Source organism: Chiloscyllium punctatum, chromosome 7 (genome assembly GCF_047496795.1).
Source record: "Chiloscyllium punctatum isolate Juve2018m chromosome 7, sChiPun1.3, whole genome shotgun sequence".
Classification (NCBI taxonomy): Eukaryota; Metazoa; Chordata; class Chondrichthyes; order Orectolobiformes; family Hemiscylliidae; genus Chiloscyllium; species Chiloscyllium punctatum.
This window is the reverse complement of record NC_092745.1, coordinates 80,803,462-80,822,372: the sequence shown is the minus strand read 5'-3', so window position 1 is coordinate 80,822,372 and position 18,911 is coordinate 80,803,462. Positions and strand designations below refer to the sequence as shown.

The window sequence follows — 18,911 nt, the reverse complement described above, 5'->3', positions numbered from 1 at the left end:
TGCCTTGATGTGTCTAACTTAGCGTCTTATTGATGCAAAGCATATGTGATTGTGAATCTGAGATTGCTTTGATGAATTAAAACCTTGCGTAGAACTTTGAGACAGGCATGTTTATTAGGAATTTGGATAAACCTGTCTGTGTTCCAAAATATTTGTTAATGACCTTTGTGGCTGATTTCCCAAAGTGTTCTTTTGGTGTGCAAGTCCTGCACTTACCCATAAAATCCTCATGGCTTGTTTGAGTTTGAATAGGAATGGATTTAAAGCCCTTTCGAGGTGAAATAAGTATTTGTGCACGTCTGTTGACTCTAGGCAAACCATTCTTGATAAGCTGACTATAAATTTTGAGTGTTGTAATGTTGCAGATTTACCAAAAAATATTTTAGATCACTTTTTGAAAAAGGAACTGGTTTGAGAATCTGAAAAAGTAGAAGACTGATCTTGTGGTGCATATACATTTGACTAGGCAAATTCAAATCATGGAATGCCTTATCCAAAAGAAGATGAATGCTTGAAATGCAACTAAAGGCTTGTGTAACATTTGAAGTCTCCCTTTACTACATTCAGGGCTGTCTAATTTTTCTTTACAATCTATACATTAATTTGCATATGCCACCAACTTTTTCCCCACCTTTTGTATAATTTACTTAAGACTTCTGTATTTGGTCTAATTGATTAAGCTTTTAAAACATAAAATCCATGCTGCTTTTCATTCTGAAATATAAATTTTTATGCTTGCTGTTGATCATTCAACATAAGTCTATATGCCAACTAATTTGATTTCAATTTTTGGATGATAATCATTTCTGAGCCAAATGTCTATCTAATTGACCTGTTGTTACCTGGTTGTTCCTTCTCCTTCCTTGAATGGGGGTGTAGCCTTGGTTTTCCTCCATCAGTTAATATGAATTGGAAATTTAAAATGGATTGAAGCATTTTGAGGGGTTTGATATTCCTCTCTTTCAGAACATGGGAACAGGAGTTGACCATTCAGGCCCTGAGGCCTGTTCCACCATATTGTGCCAATCTCTGGCCTAACACCATATACCTGTATACCCTGATACCTTTTTCCTAACACCAGTTTTTTATCTTTTATATTGCTATTAATTTCTCATCCATATAGCAGTCTTGATCTAAATTATACCCTTATCAGTTTATAAATCTGATCTTCTGTAACCTATTTTTTAACTTTGCAGTACTTTTAAAATATTTATTTTTGATATTAGCTGTATTAATTTGTCTTGTTTTTCCTACTTGTTATTATAGTATCACAAAATTGTTACTGTGCAGAAATGAGACCATTCTGCCCATAGTGTTGGCACTAGCTCTCTGATGATTTTGGCTTTGTATTAATCCATACCTTTTTCCTATAAACCTACACTTTGTTTCTATTTAAATAATCACCTAATGCCTTCTTGAATACCTGAACTCAAGTTGCCTCCACATTTTCAGGTTGTGTATTCCATGTTGTCATCAAGCAAGGCACTGAAGAAGTTTTTGTTTGGTTTCTTATTTGATTTTTTTGCAAAACATTTGAAATCTGTGTCCTCTGGTTCTCTATCCTCAAAAAGGACAACCAACTCCCATTCCTAGACGTACAGAGAACACCAAACGGAGAATTCACCACAAAGGTATATAGGAAAGCCACACACACATACCAAGTCCTGAACTATGAAAGCAACCACCCAACACACACAAAAGAAGTTGTATCAAGACACTGTTCAAAAGGGCCACAACACACTGCAGCACACCTGAACTGCAAAAAGAGGAAGAAGAACACCTCTACAATGTATTTGTCAAAAACGAATACCCCCACAATTTCATCAACAGATGCCTAAGGGAAAGACAAAGAATGAGGACATGCCACAACCCAAAGGACTAGCCACGTTACCATACACCAAGAACATTTCTGAACTGACAGCCAGACTACTATGACCACTAGGACTCATAACAGCTCACAAACCAACAGCCACTCTCAGACAACAACTCACCAGGACAAAGGACCCGATACCCAGCATGAGCAAAACCAACGTAGTGTACAAAATCCCATGCAAGGACTGCACAAAACACTAAATAGGACAAACAGGAAGACAGCTAACGATCCATATCCATGAACACCAACTAGCCACAAAACGACATGACCAGCTATCCTTCGTAGCCACACAAACAGATGACAAGCAACATGAATTCGACTGGGACAACACTACTATTTTAGGGCAAGCCAAACAGAGAACAGCCAGGGAATTCCTAGAGGCATGGCACTCATTCACAGATTCTATCAACAAACACATCGACCTGGACCCAATATACCGGCCACTGCAGCGGACAGCTGGAACGGACAACCGGAAGCGGCAGAGACAAACCACTACAAATGCCGGAGGAAAGATCACAGAAGTGTTTCACAGGAGGCTCCCAAGGACTGAGGATGTCTCCTAGACAGGGGACGAAACATCTGCAACACCAATTCCCAGCTCGGCGAACAGAACTACAACAGCGAGCACCCGAGCATTTCTGTTGTGATTATTTCCTCTTTATTCCACCAGCATAACTGAGCAAAATTAAGTAGTGTTTCTTAATGTCTAGGTAAACTGCAGATCTTGGGGACAGTTTTGGATGTATTCCTAAAAGAAAGCCCAACCATAAATTGGTATATTATCTTTATTCCAGCTTAATTTATTTTGAGATAGTTGAAATCAACCAGTATGTGTATGAAATCAACCAGCCTGTTATGTGTACGTAGCTTCAACGTGTATATAAATTTCTCTCTTTATTTCACTATTATAGTATCTTAACTTCCTAGAACATCTTTTGTACTGTACTTCAGTAAAATATCTAGTATAGCAGCGAGGATCATGACAAGCAGAGATGAAGATATTCTAAGCTTGTATACATAGGGAAGATTAGAGAGTGTGATTTATAGAATCCCTACAGTGTGGAAGCAGGCGATTTTGGCCCAACAGGTCCGTACTGACCCTCCGAAGAGTAACCCACCCAGACCCATTCCCCTACCCTATTACTATACATTTCCCATGATTAATGCACCTAACCTACACATCCCTGAACGTTATGGGACAACTTAGCATAGCCAGTTCATCTAGCCTGCACATTTTTTGACTGCGGGAGGAAACTGAGTCACCTGGAGGAAACCCATGCAGACAGGGAGAATGTGCAAACTCCATAAAGACAGTCACCTGAATCTAACCTGTGTTTGTGACATTGTGAGGCAGCAGTACTGACCACTGAGCCACTGTGCTGCCGATAAGTTGCTTTAAGAGTCAAGATTATGGGATGTGTCGACACTACATGTTTATGCGGTTGTATGACTGAGGAATGCTGTGAGCGCATTATCATAGAATCCCTGCAGTGTGGACACAGGTCTTTCGGCCCAATAAGTCCACACCATCCCTACAGAGAGTAACTCACCCACCCAGACCCATTCTTCTACATTTATCCCTCACTAGTCTACCTAACCTACACATCCCTGAACACTATGGAACAATTTTGCGTGGCCACTTCAACTAATTTGCACATCTTTGGACTGTGGGAGGATAACGGAGCACCTAGAGGAAGCCTGCACAGACATGGGGAGAATGTGCAAACTCCACACAGTCACCCAAGGCTGGAATTGAACCCGGGTTCCTGGCGCTGTGAGGCAGCAGTGCTAACCACCGAGCCACCACCAGCAATGACCCATTAAATTAGAGAATGACATTTTGCACTTTTTTACAGATAGTTAATTCTTAAAAGTAGTCCTTCATTTCACTTACGTTTAATTGGGAAACTTGTCTAAATTCTGGGTACCCATTCAGAGATTGCATTTCTACAGACGGATGAGGTACCGATTTTCCACAGGACAAAATGGTAGAGCACAACATTATCAAGGATGAGAAATTTCCACCATTTAGTGGAATTCTGGCATTGATGTTTTGCAAATTTTCCATTGTAAATATATGTTACAGCCTTCGAAGCTAGTTCACGGTATGGGTTTTGAAATAAGAAGAATCATAATTCTATCAGTAATAATTCTATGAGAGCAGGAAGTGACCATAAGAGCTGTAATTTGAGGAGCAACAAGTATGGGAGAGAATCAAATTGAAAATAACTGCTCCAAAAATCACAGGTTCTGTCTGTCTGCTGCTGGATCCTCCAGCTTCACAGGTTCCCTACGACTTGCTATTGCTGTTCCACCAATGACAGTTTTACAAAGCTTATGGTGTAGATGATGCTTTTATAGCCTAAGACTTGATGCTTTCCTGAAGGAATATCACTGTAGTTCAGATATATATATGTTTGTGTGTGTGTGTGTGTAATGTATATATACGTTTGAGGTTTCAACTAATGTGGAATAGATTCTACTGTGATGACAGCAAATACTACACCTCTATATACGTAAGGTATTTTTCAAGTTTTATTGTAGTAAAATTACAATTTATGGTTATAATAGTAAAATTATCTCTCCCTCAACTTTAAAAAAAATTGAAACCCCAACCTGCTACACTTGTGTTTGCTGCCACTTTTATGGCATTAAGTTGGCTTTGCATGTTTGCATCCCTCTCAAGATGTGGGACAGTCCATTGATATTTAAATCAGGCTCCCACTGTGCATTTGAAATCCTCGTTTATAATTAATGTTGGCTGACTGTTAAATGGAGACTATAGCAACCAAATTGAGCGGCTGAGTACTTTTCATAAGACTGCTTACAAACTAGAAGAAGCAGGAATGGGCTGCATGGCCTTATTTTGCAAACCTGCTGCTAATTGTGGTCTGTCCTTGCTGCTGTTTTCAGTTTGGCTGGCTATTTGGTGGGAAATGTAATTAAAATAATGTTGAAGATCCTGCACATAGGTTTTTTGGGATCTTCCAGGATTTTTGGATTTCCCCACCCAGATGTGTTCATTTTTTATAACTTCCGATGCCTTTGTTTCTTTTACCACTTTTAAAAATAGTCATTAAAGGAATGTGGGCCTTGCTAGCTATGTAGCCCGAAAGAAGGTGGTGATGAGCTGCCTTCTTAAATTACTGTAGTTCATTTGGTGTAGATAGATCCAAAATGATGTTAGGGAAGGAGTTCCAAGATTTTAACTGAGCAAGTGAAGGAACCGTGATGTATTTCCAAGTCACATTGGTGAGGACCTTTTTCAGGTGGTGGTATTTTCATAAGTCTGCTTCTCTTGTCCTTCCAGATGGTGGTCGTCATGTGTTTGATAGTTTCGATATAAAAAGCCTTTGTGACTTTCTGCAGTACTTTTCAGTTTTCAAGGTCCGAGAAGAAGAATATGCTGAATATTGATTTGACATCAGGGTCACCCTGAGATTAGGTATCCTATAATAGCCCAATTTACCTGTGTAGGTGAGATTCCAAAGTATTGTATTCTGCTTCAAAGTGCAAATTTTTATCACGACACTTCATGAATTCCTTAAACAGCTTCCAAAAATTAATGATTCATGTCAGTTAATTGCTAATAGTCTTAAATAGCTTTTGCTAACATTGTGTTTCTTTTTTTCTTGGCAGAATCATAGCAGTCAAGTGTCAAACCTTAGGGAGAGGTTGAAGGTTATGGTGAATGCCCTGACGAGCAAACCAGAAAATGTAGGTGGTACAAATGCAATCAGTGGTCAAGGTAAGGAAATAGATAAATTATTAAAAATAAAGAGAATAGTATATATTTTCTTAAAACTCTTCAGTTTTAGGAATATTTGATTAGCATATTTATATTCAGTGTTTTTCTTAAAAGGCAGTTTTATTCTTGACCCTTTTTCTATATCTGAGAGTTTCCTTCTCTGTTGCGTCACTCTGGTGCATCTGATGTGGGGAGTATGATGAAAGCACCAGAAGATATAGTTTTGAACAAGTCTAAGGGCTAACCTGAAATTGCTTGACCCTAGGAATCTATTGAACCATATTAACGTGACTAACTATTATAAATAAAATTATTTTAAAAGCTGAAGAAAACTTTGAATGCATTTCTGTCTCAAAATAGGGAGAAAAAGTAATTTATTTTCTTGCCAAAACAGCATTCTAAATATTAAAGGGTACTGCAATAGGATTTGTAATCAATCCACCTTTTATTCTTTTAAAAAACACAAGTGTGTGTGGCTTGTCAAACTTATGCTAAGAAAAGAGACTTAAAGCTGTATTATTCACCAATTTATATATCTACTCCTTTCTAATGCTGAATTGTTTTTTTGAAAGTATGTTGTTTAACCTTTGTCATAGAATAATGCTACTTCCTGTCACATGTTTTGGAATACAGTTGATGCATGAGCTTTAAATGTAGATTCCAGTGTATAAATATTAACTTGTTTATTATTTAAATAGTGTTTTGAACTTGTGAAAATATATCTGTCTGTGCTGGAACAGGTAGAAAAGGATCTTTAGAAGGATAAATTTTAAAGAAACGTATGGACATGGACTGTGTAAAATGGATAGAACAAGTTAAAATACAAGTGAACTGGGATGTTTGGAGTAATACTGTCCTTGATTGAGATTTGGATGAGAGAAGGAGGGGTGAATTTGGGCTTAAATTTCACTTTTCCCTGATTTCTGGTAACTGTGTTTATTTCTGCCTTAATCTGGATAGTACAAACTTAAAATGTTAACATCTATAACCATTCTATCATGACACTGTATGAGGACTGATTTGCCTGGATGTACACTTACCTCTTTACAGAGACAATTATTTGAATGTAGCATGCAAGGAGCTACTGTACATAGAAGTAATTAAACATTTTGCTGCAACTTCCCTCACTGACACTCAAGGGACCACAGGGTCTTTGCCCATCACTATTCAAAAGCTTCTAACGTCTCCCTTGTTTACTTAAGAAAGACTCAAGGCTTCATAGTGTAACAGCAATTCATACTTTGGATTTTCCAGTTTTCCCTTAGTGTAGGTTGAGAATTGTCAAGGTATTCTCATTTAATATTTTAGAATGAGGGGAGCTGAGGGTGGAGCAGGAGGAGACAATGAAGGAGCAGGGAATGGCAGCCAGACATGGGGAGAAGAACATAAAAAGGGGAGGGTCATAAAATTGAGAAAAAACAGAATTAATTGCAAGAAAAAATGGAATAGGAATAGGAAATGGGTGAGGGAAGTTAAGGGAGAGTAGTTATGGAAGGGAAGACAGTTGAACTTGGTTTTTAGAGTATGTATAAAATCTTTCTAAATTGATCTTAGATTTGTTTCAAAGCAAAAAAAATATGGTTGCTTCAAATGCAAAAATACCAGCAGGTGTCAGTGGTGATGTTCTTTTTAAAAATCTGTTGCACACTGTTCTTTTTTTAATCTCTGATACCTCATATGATGTGTTTTCCATTAAAGGGAGCAGTCTACATTCTTAGAGTTGCATAGGATTGAAATGAAGTAATGGAAGTAATCATTACCAAAATTATGCTACTTTTATAACTTACTACAATTTGTATTCACTTTATGGCAGCATCCCTTTAGAGCTACTTCTATGAATAGCCCAACCAGATTTGTAAATTCTATTTTTCTCTATCTCCGGATTCTTTTTCTGAATATTAATATAGTGCCATCATCTGGTTAGTAAATAATTTGATAATTGGTATGTCTCTTCCTCCTGTTGTTAGTTGTAGGCTTGATGTATATTTACAGGCTATCTGATAGTAATCAAGGCAATCATTTTTACTGTTTTGGCTGAAGTTGTAAGATGTTTCATATGGCACTGTGGCTCAGTGGTTAGCACTGCTGCCTCGCAGCGCCAGGGACCCAGGTTCGATTCCAGCCTCGGGCGACTATCTGTGTGGAGTTTGCACATTCTCCCTGTGTCTGCATGGGTTTCCTCTTGGTGCTCCAGTTTCCTCCCACAGTCTAAAGATGTATGGGTCAGGTGATTTGGCCTTGCTAAATTGCCCATAGTGATAAGTGCATTAGTAGGGGAGTAGGTGAATGGATCTGGGTGGGTTACTCTTCAGAGAGTCAGTGTGGACTTGTTGGGCTGAAGGACCTGTTTCCGCACTGTAGGGAATCTAATCATACAGGCTTTCGAGCAGCCATGGAGATATTTCTAGGGAAATTAAAGAAGGCGAATGGCATATTTTCTACATTTATATAGTTCAGTTTCAGTTGTTTACGTTGATTTCAGTTGTTTTGTACGTTTTTGATACTGGCACGTGTATTAATCGTAGTTGTGGGTATGTTTGTCGAGCTATGAAGTTGATTTGCAGCTGTTTTGTCCCCTGTCTAGGTGACATCTTCAGTGCTTTAGAGCCTTCTGTGAAGTGCTTCTGTACTCCGACTTCTGGAATTTATTTGATTCCAGTTGCTGGCTCAGGTTGTTCACTGTAGTAGCTGGGAAATTGGGTCTCGATCTATGTGCTTGTTGATGGAGTCCGTGGATGAGTGACATCCAAACACTATATAGGACAAACAGGCAGACACCTAGCAACCTGCATCCACGAACACCAGCTTGCCATTAAATGCCACGACCAGCTGTCCCTAGCAGCCATACAAACAGATGATATGGACCACAAATTTGACTGGGATAACAACCATCAGAGGACAAGCCAAACAGAGGACAGCCAGAGAATTTCTAGAAGCATGGCACTCATCCACGGACTCCATCAACAAGCACATAGACCTAGACTCGATATACTGGCCACTACAATGAGCAACCGAAAGTAGCAGGAACGGAACCAAATAAATTCCAGAAGACACAATACAACATCACTTTACAGGAGGCTTCAAAGCATTGAAGATGTCAGCTAAACAGAGGACGAAATGTCTGCAAATCAACTTCCCAGCTCGGTGAACATACCCACAGTTATGACAACTGGCTCGCGAGCTACAAATCCTGATGCAAACCTTGAACGTGTATTAATATTCGGTCAACTTAAATTGCAATTTGTTTTAATTTGGAAGCTAATGGCAATTTTTGCATTATTTAAATTATGGGAATGCCAAACTACTAAGTTAATGTATCACTATCTAATTTTTAATTTGAATTTTCCTTTTGCAAGACATTTTATGTCAGCTGTAAGATATTGAGGTATAAAATCACAATAGTGTATACCAAAATTTATAGCTTATTGATTGCGACTTTACTACCAATTCAGCTGTGTATGTATCACAGATTTCTGTTTGTCAATCATTTTTAGAAGTGTAATAACAATATTCTCTAAGTGCAGTATATAATGCTTCGATTTACAGTATATTTGTGCATCTGAGAGGTTCGATATTGTTGAGAGGAAAAATTGTTTTCCTTCACTGTAGTCGTGTGTGCATGTTTTTGAAATGGTGCTGCTACTGGAGCATTTTCAGCTCGCTGAATATATTGGTTTGCATTATGAGTTCAATAATGGCAGCCATTGATTTAAATTACAGTGGTTCCTAACGTACCAGAACTGCACTAAATATTAGATTGCATCAGATATAGTTAAAAGCGTAAAATTGTTTTGAATTGAGTTGATTCGTGGTTTTTAAAGCTGAAAATGTGTTGCTGGAAAAGCGCAGTAGGTCAGGCAGCATCCAAGGAGCAGGAGAATCGACGTTTCGGGCATGAGCCCTTCTTCAGGAATGAGGAAGAAGGACTCATGCCCGAAACGTCGATTCTCCTGCTCCTTGGATGCTGCCTGACCTGCTGCGCTTTTCCAGCAACACGTTTTCAGCTCTGATCTCCAGCATCTGCAGTCCTCACTTTCTCCTCCTGGTTTTTAAACCATAATTATATGAAAGGAAGTTAAGTTGATTAGATTATAGTTATTAAATATGTTCACTTTAAGTACAAAATGTTCTTGACTTGGAGAAACATGCAGTATGAGTTTGGAATTTTATGACTTGTAATTTGCCAGTGGCTGCTGGTGCCCCATGCTAGAAATAGCATAATAGGATGATAAAACTGGTGAATGTGTGGCTGGAAAGTTGGTGCTTGAGGATAGGCTTATAGTCCTGGAGTATTGTGACTGGTTCTGGACAAGGTGGAACTTGAACAAGCCAGAATCAATTTGCATCTTAACAAAGACAGGGTCAGTGTTCTTGTGGAGTGGTTTGTTAGTGCTGTGGGAGATAATTTAAACTAACTTAGCACTGTGATAGGGACCAGGATGTAGCATTAGAGAAGAGAAATTAAGCACACAGAGGATTAGATGAGATCTGTTGCTGGAGCAAGGGAAAGACATTTTCTGGAGTAAGATTTCGAGAAAGCACTAAGATGTAATTGAGTTTTGCAATACATAGAGGGCGGCACGGTGGCTCAGTGGTTAGCACTGCTGCCTTAGTGCCAGGGACCTGGGTTCAATTCCTGCCTCGGGCAACTGTCTGTGTGGAGTTTGCACATTCTCCCCGTGTCTATGTGGGTTTCCTCTGGGTGCTCCGGTTTCCTCCCACGGTCCAAAGATGTGCATGTTAGGTGAATTGGCCATGCTAAATTGCCCGTAGTGCTAGGTGCTTAGTCAGGGGTGAATGTAGGGGAATGGGTCAGGGTAGGTTGCTCTTCGGAGGGTCGGTGTGGACTTGTTGGGCCTGGATCTAATCTAGATGCAAACGCACACAGCCTGGTAAATAAGGTGGGTAAGCTGCAGGTGTGGCAAGAGACTTGAGAAAGTTCTGTTCAGAAAAGGGGGGGACATCTTACTACTGAAACATCCTGGATCAAGGCATTTAGGGAAGCTAAGAAAGATTCAAGGTTTGTGAGAAGATTTGTAGCTCGAGTGTTTGTTGTTGTGGTTCTGTTCGTCGAGCTGGGAATTTGTGTTGCAGACGTTTCGTCCCCTGTCTAGGTGACATCCTCAGTGCTTGGGAGCCTCCGTGAAGCGCTTCTGTGATCTTTCCTCCGGCATTTGTAGTGGTTTGAATCTGCCGCTTCCGGTTGTCAGTTCCAACTGTCCGTTGAAGTGGTTGGTATATTGGGTCCAGGTCGATGTGCTTATTGATTGAATCTATGGATAAGTGCCATGCCTCTAGGAATTCCCTGGCTGTTCTATGTTTGGCTTGTCCTAAAATAGTAGTGTTGTCCCAGTCGAATTCATGTTGCTTGGCATCTGCGTGTGTGGCTACTAAGGATAGCTGGTCGTCTAGTTTCGTGGCTAGTTGGTTTTCATGGATACGGATCGTTAGCTGTCTTCCTGTTTGTCCTATGTAGTGTTTTGTGCAGTCCTTGTATGGGATTTTGTACACTACATTGGTTTTGCTCATGCTGGGTATCGGGTCCTTCGTTCTGGTGAGTTGTTGCCTGAGAGTGGCTGTTGGTTTGTGTGCTGTTATGAGTCCTAGTGGTCACAGTAGCATGGAAATGCTCTTGATGGATGGTAGTGTGGCTAGTCCTTTGGGTTGCGGCATGTCCTCATTCCGTTCTCTTTCCCTTAGGCATCTGTTGATGAAGTTGCGTGGGTATCCATTTTTGGCGAATACATTGTATAGGTGTTCTTCTTCCTCTTTTTGCAGTTCTGGTGTACTGCAGTGTGTTGTGGCCCTTTTGAATAGTGTCTTGATGCAAATTCTTTTGTGTGTGTTGGGGTGGTTGCTTTTGTAGTTCAGGACTTTGTCTCTGTGTATGGCTTTCCTATATACCTTTGTGGTGAATTCTCCGTTTGGTGTTCTCTGTACCATCACGTCTAGGAATGGGAGTAGGTTGTCCTTTTCTTCCTCTAGTGAATTGAATTCCTGTGATTGTGGCATTGATGATCCGGTGTGTGTTCTCTGTTTCTGTGTTTTTAATGATTACAAAGGTATCATCCACATATCTGACCCAGAGTTTGGGTTGAATTTGCAGTAAGACTGTTTGTTCTAATCTTTGCATTACCACTTCTGCTTTGAGTCCAGAGATGGGTCAGCCCATGGGTGTGCCGTTGATTTGTTCATATATTTGGTTGTTGAATGTGAAGTGTGTTGTGAGGCACAGGTCCAGTAGTTTGAGTATGCCATCTTTGTTGATAGGTTCAACGTCCTGTTGTCTGTTCTGTATGTCCAGCAAGTTGGCTATTGTTTCTCTGGCTAGGGTTTTGTCGATAGAGGTGAACAGTGCCATGACATCGAATGAGACCATGGTTTATTCCTTCTCTATGTGTATATTTCTGATATATCTGGCTGGCTATATTAGTTTGGTAAGCCACTAAGACTGGTTGGGGTGCACCAAAGAATGCTGAGAGAAGTGAAGATAGAAATTGAAGAAGTAATAGCAACATGCTTTTGAGAAGAATTGTAGCTCAGGTTGAGGTTCTGGATGTAGGTTTGCTTGCTGAGCTGGAAGGTTCATTTTCAGACGTTTCATCACCATACTAGGTAATATCATCGGTGAGCCACCGAATGAAGTACTAGTGGCATGGCCTGCTTTCTCTTTGTGTGTTTAGATTTCCTTGAATTGGTGGCGTCATTTCCTGTGGTGGCATCATTTCCTGTGGTGATGTCATTTCCTGTTTTTCTTGGGGGAGGGCGGGTGGTAATGGGATCCAAGTCCAACACATTGACTTGGATCCATTTACCACCCCCTGAGAAAAAGAACAGGAAATGACGCCACCACAGGGAATGACACTGCTACAGGGAATGACATCATCAACCCAAGGAAACTTGAGCATGTAAATACAAACCCGCCATGCCACCAGTGCTTCATCCAAAGGCTCGCTGATGATGTTACATACTATGGTGAAGAAACATCTGAAAATGAACCTTCCAGCTCAGCAAGCAAACCTACATCCAGCAATAATGTTTTCATCCTCCTTGGATGGTAGTACTAGAGGATTACTGATGTTTAAATTGTTTTTTAAGGATGAGCCCAGTAATTGCTAACCAATCAGCTTAACCTGAATGATAGAAAAGCTTTCAGAAATAGTTAGGATAAAAATAGCTGCTTGGACAAATGTGGTTGAATCAAAGAACAACGTTTGATAAATATTAGATAAGGGCAATGTGATAAAGTTTCAGAATTGTTGACAGTGGTGCTCAGGTGTTGACAGATGCACTTTTTCATGGCGGTTTAGAGCCTTTGAGTAGTTCTGGAGATGAGCAGTTCAGTGCACATTCAAAACACGGGTGGAAGAAAGAAGAAAAAATTGCTGTTGCCTCGTAATGCGAGTCCAGTTCACAGAAAGACAAAGCCATCCAGAAGGCCAGGCAGTATGTGCAGGTTTAGTCGGAACAAAAGGTGCTATAAGACCATAAGTTATTAAGAAATCGGAACACAAGTACCCCGTTCGATCCCGCTCCACCATTCAATGGGACCATGGCTGATTTCACATTCTTCAATCCAGTTTCCTGCCCTTTCCTCAAAACTCTTCATTCCCCTCCCTGATCAAAAATCTATGTATCTCAGGCTTAAATATAGACAAGGACTCTGTCCTCCACAGGTCTCTGTAGGAAGGTGTTTCAAAGATACTTAACCCTCTGAGAGAAGAAATTCCCCTTTTATTCTGAGACTATGCCATCTGGATCTAGACATTCCCCTGAAGGGAGACATCCTCCCAACATTTATCATGTCAAACCCTTTAAGAATCCTGTATGTTTCAACAGAATCACCTCTTCTAAATCCCAACCTGTTTAGCCTTGGCTTATAGACAGTTCATACTATCCTAATCAGCATTCTCTGAACTGCCTCGAACGAAGTAATATCTTTGCTTAAATAAGGGAACAAAACTGCTCTGTGTTCCAGATATTGTCTCACCAGCAGTTTGGACAGTTACAAAATTACCCTATCCCTTCAAATAAGGGCCAGCATTCCATTAACCTTTGTAATTATCTTGTGTGACTGTTCTTGCTCTGTGTTCTTGTGCACAAGAATCCCCGGTTGCCTTGTGTTGTAGCTTTCTGCAGTTTTGTTTTCGGTTCCAAAATGAATAACTTTTCACTTTCCCACATTATACTCCAACTGCCATCTTTTTGTTCGCTTAATCAATCAACCCCTCAAAACTATTTGTACCCATCTTGCAACTTGCCTTTCCACCTATTTTTGTCATCTGCAAATTTAGTTACAGTACATCTGCTTCCTTCCTCCAAGTATTTCATATACGTTGGAAAGAGTTGAAGTCCCAACACTGATTCCTATGGACACCCACTGGTTAAAGGTTGCTAACCTAGAAAAGAATCTCTTATGCCCACTTGCTGTTTCCTGCCAGACCCCATGACCTCTTAACTTTACCTTTTGTAAGGTACCTTGTGAAACACCTTTGGTAGTCCAAACACAACACATCTACTGGTTCTCCCTTTTTAACGCTGGTTGAGACTTCCTTGAAAAACTGTAATGCTAGTCAGCCATGATTTTCTTTTCATGAAGCCAAGCGCTGCTTGAGTAGTTTATGATTTTCCAAATACACTATTACTTGCTTAATTGATTCCAACATTTTGTCAATAATACCTATTCGGCTAATCGGCCTATCAACCTGTTTTTTGCCTCCCTTTTTTTAAATAGGGCTGTTATGTAGAACAGAGTACAGCAAAGTTCTGGCCCTTTGGCCCTTGGAGTGCTGACCTTTTATCCTACTCTAAGATCGAACTAACCTACATATCCTTCATTTTACTGTCTTTCATGTGCCTATCCAAGAGTTTCTTAAATGTCCTTAATGTATCTGACTCTACCATCACTGCTGACAGTGCATTCCCTGCACCCACAACTCTGTAAAGAATTGACCTCAAAACTCCCCGAAACCTTCCTCTGGTCATCATCAAATTTTGCCCCCTTGTGATAGCCATTTCTACTCTGGGAAAAAGTCTCTTGACTATTCACTCTATCTATGCCTCTCATCATCATGTCCACCTCTATCAAATCACCTCTCATACTTCTTCACTCCACTAAGAAAAGTCTCAGCTCCTTCAACCTTTCTTCGTAAGACATGCCTTTCAGTTCAGGCAGTATCCTGACAAATCTCCTCTATACCCTCCCTAAAGTTTCCACATCCTTTCTATAATGAGGCGACCAGAACTGAACACAATTTTTTCAAGTGTGGTTTAACCAGGGCTGTATAGAGCTGTTACATTAGCAGTATTCCAATCCTTCTATACTTAACCAGAATCTATTAATTTAGCAGTCTCCAACAGATCAAAGTTGATTTAAAAAAAGTCCTGAAGAAGTCAATCTCAGAAGCCAAAGCAATTGGAAACTTAGTGTACAGAAAACCCATGTGCTTGCTCTGAAAATTTTTAGAAGACAAACAATCCTCTAGTGATCACTATGCAAACTGAAAAAGGAGCTGTAAAGGAGAGATGGGTTGATCCCTCCATGAGCTTTGAGTTTCTCTAAGGGTTGTGTTCCCAATGTGAAACCCAACTTGATAGATAATCAGATTTATTTTGTACAGCTTGCTTATCCTAGTAGCTAGTCACTAAGTATACTCACAAGACTGCCAGTATTCTTTTAACAGAAGGCACAAGTTTATTACAGAGGGAAATAAAACTGTATGTAACGGTCTGAACAGCAAAACCGATTCAAACTTTTTCCCAACAATATCCTTCATAGATATTTAATCCTGGTAAAATATCACTTTTGTTTTAATTTTAAGATTTCTTGCTGAATTAATGGTTTCTAATTTTTAGGGACTAGAACTTTTTTCCAGTCCTATCAGTTTGGGCTTCTTTTAGTTCTACAATCTGGAGTCATCTTGAAAATTCTCACAACTTGGAGATTTCTACCAAATAAATTCTCACTCTGGATGCTTGTACTAACTACCCTGTCTTTTGGCTGCTATGAACCTGTTCCTTTGAACATGAGCTTGATTCTGATTTCTGTCTGTCTGTCTTTTGTGACTGAACTTTGTAAATATTCAGTAGTTAATTCCCCAAGTAAGGTATCTAACTTGGATCAGATGCTTTCTTGGGAATAATGTTTTTAATTCACTGTTCCAAATTACTTTATAGCCTCTTTTTAAAAAAGTCACTCACAAAACTAAACTAAAATCAATATTACCAATACTTTCAGATTAAAATTCTTGAATGATAATATAGTATATATGTTTATCATACCATCAACTGGGCTCATATGAGCAAATTATGTTTAATTAAGCTGATTGACATTTTGATGTGACAGTAGAACAAGTTGATAGGTATTATGGTTGATGTTTTGCATATGGGCTTTCAAAAGATTTGGACTTGTCAGCATTGTTCAAGTCTATGGAATAAGAAGAATAGTGGCAGCACGATACAAAATTTGCTGAGTGAGTGGAAGCTGAGTAGAGTTGAACATTTGCTTTGGACTGAAGGAGAATGTATTTTGGTGTTTCCCACAAGTTGGAGTGAGGACCACGGTCTTTGTTGATCTGTATTAATCACTTGGACTTTGGTGTCTAGGGTGCAAATTCAATTTTGGAAATATGGCAATACGAGGAGGATATTCACAGAATTTGAAAGCACACAGACTGATGTAATAGTTGGGTGTCTGGCAGTTTAAATTGCAAGATAATAGAGAAATGGCCAGAGAGTGGGACTAACTAAACTACTCTTGCACAGATCTGGCAGAGGTGTGATCTGTGACTTCAATATTGACTACAATAAATCAATAAAGGTAGTGGTCCTTGCGCTAACTTCTAGAAAGCATCAAGTATGCTTTCCTCTGGTCCAAAAGATGATGATCAACACTACTCCATTTCCTGTCACTCCGCCAATCTTGTACCTGGCTGCCACTGTCCCTTTTATTCCATGAGCATAAACAATGTGGACAAGTTGAAGTTTTTTTTTGAAAGTCCAAATGCAATACAGTAATTTTGATTCTAAGATCATTATGGCTTGCACTTCATTAGATTAGATTAGATTACTTACAGTGTGGAAACAGGCCCTTCGGCCCAACAAGTCCACACCGCCCCGCCGAAGCGTAACCCACCCATACCCCTACATCTACATTTACCCCTTACCTAACACTATGGGCAATTTAGCATGGCCAATTCACCTGGCCTGCACATCTTTGGAGTGTGGGAGGAAACCAGAGCACCCGGAGGAAACCCACGCAGACACGGGGAGAACGTGCAAACTCCACACAGTCAGTCGCCTGAGGCGGGAATTGAACCCGGGTCTCAGGCGCTGTGAGGCAGCAGTGCTAACCACTGTGCCACCGTGCCGCCCACTTCACTGACATGCTTCAAACCTGGTTTCTTTATGCTTTATTTTGAGAGTGTGTATGCCTATTTTCTACATATCCTGGTTGAACAAAAAAGATATTTGCCTAACCAAATCTAATCCTTGGTTTTATTCTTTGAATGTATGTGCATTTAATTTAATTTCTTTTTCTAATGTGCATGTGTCTGCCTCAGTATACACATGAAGTGCTGCGTTATTTGAGAAGCATGGGCCCCATAGGACCGAAGACACACTCCCTATTCTTGAGCACCCCTCAGGGAGCTTGGATAAAGCTGCAGAGACCCTCAAACCAATTTCACTTGGCACTGGTTTTGACTGTCTGATACCAAAGGCACATGGCGGAGGTGCCTGAGAGGTTGACGTTGGTTCAACTCTGTATTTGTGTAACATCATAACTGACAGTAAGGAAGATGAGCACTGAGGTGAGACCTTGCTTTTAACTGTGCCAAATAAATCACATGTTCAGCTAGAAGCATAACAACAGAACATTGTAGAACTTCTTACACTTGAGTTTGAGACAGTGAACACCCATTCTACAGTCTGATTGCCCATAGCTTCAGACCATATCTTGAAGACTGTATGTAGTTTCGATCTCCTTATTTAAGGAAGGATGCAAATATAATGAAGCTGATTCTGAAGAAGTTAATAGAAGACTAGATAGGATAGGCTTGTTTCCACTGGAGTTTAGAAGACAGATGGCTGATTGGTACATAGCCTGATAACTTAAGACAAATAGATAGACATTTGGTCTAATCAAAAAGAGGTTAGTTGGCTTAAAATGCATTATAATTGAAAATTTTGATCTGAGCTCACTGCATCTTTCATCATCAATGCTTGTTTTGTTTGGAAGGTTATTGTAAATATTCAAACTTAAAGACTTTCAGTCTTATAAGTGGTATTTGCATTTTGGTATTAATTTGGCATGAAATTATTCCAGAAAGGTATTGGAGATTTCAGTGAAAAGGAATGTGATCACACTTGGGTTACTCTGCTCTTAGCTGGTGCACCTTTACTTTGATAGATCTAAAATTTGCACTGGATCACTGAATTACCAATTAGGAGCATAGAAGCAGAAGAAAACCATTTAACTCGTAAGGTTTGCTTTGCCATTTAATTGTATCATGACTGATTCTGAAGTTTAATTTAGATAATTGTGAGGTATTGCATATTGGTAAGGCAGGACTTATACACCTAATGGTAGGTGCCTGGGGAGTGTTGCTACACTTGCCTTTATAGGAATTGGGACGTCATGTTGCAGCTGTACAGGACATTGGTTAGGTTGTTCTTGGAACATTGTGTTCAATTCTGGTTTCCCTGCTATAGGAACGATGTTGTGAAATTTGAAAGGGTGCAGAAAAGATTGACAAGGATGTTGCTGGAGTTGAAGGGTTTGAGTTGTAGGGAGAGGATGAAGAGGTTGGGGGTGACCTTGTAGAGGTTTATGAGGTATGGATAGAGTAAATAAACAAGGTCTTTTCCCTGGGGTGTGAGAGTCCACAGCTAGAGGGCATAGATTTAAGGTGAGGGGGAAAGTTACAAAATGGCCCTAAGAATCAACTTTTCATGCAGGGTGTGTGTGTATGTATATATATATAAAAGAAGCTGCCAGAGGAAATGGCAGCTGCTGATACAACATTTAAAAGGTATCTGGATAGTTACATGAATAGGAAGGGTTTAGCTGGATATGGACCAAATGCAGTCAAAAGGGATTAGATTATTTTAGGATATCTGGTCGGCATGGATGGGTTGTTCCGAAGGGTCTATTTCCGTGCTGTACAAATGACTATCTACCTCATTATTTGCCCTCATTACCTCCATATTCCTTTGTCATTAGTCTCCAGAAATCTATTCATTTCTGTCTTAAGCATCCTCAATAATAGAGACAACTGTAAAGATCTCAGT

The 18,911-nt window shown here is 39.8% G+C and overlaps 1 protein-coding gene across 1 annotated transcript in view; it reads left to right on the top strand.

The window, feature by feature from the left end:
- Positions 1 to 18,911, top strand: part of efcab14 (EF-hand calcium binding domain 14) — an 84,916-nt gene that overhangs the window by 44,770 nt on the left and 21,235 nt on the right. Inside the window, exon 8 of the mRNA XM_072574174.1 lies at positions 5,513 to 5,621. Coding sequence (XP_072430275.1) covers positions 5,513 to 5,621 — 109 coding nt within the window. The remainder of the gene's footprint in view (positions 1 to 5,512; positions 5,622 to 18,911) is intronic.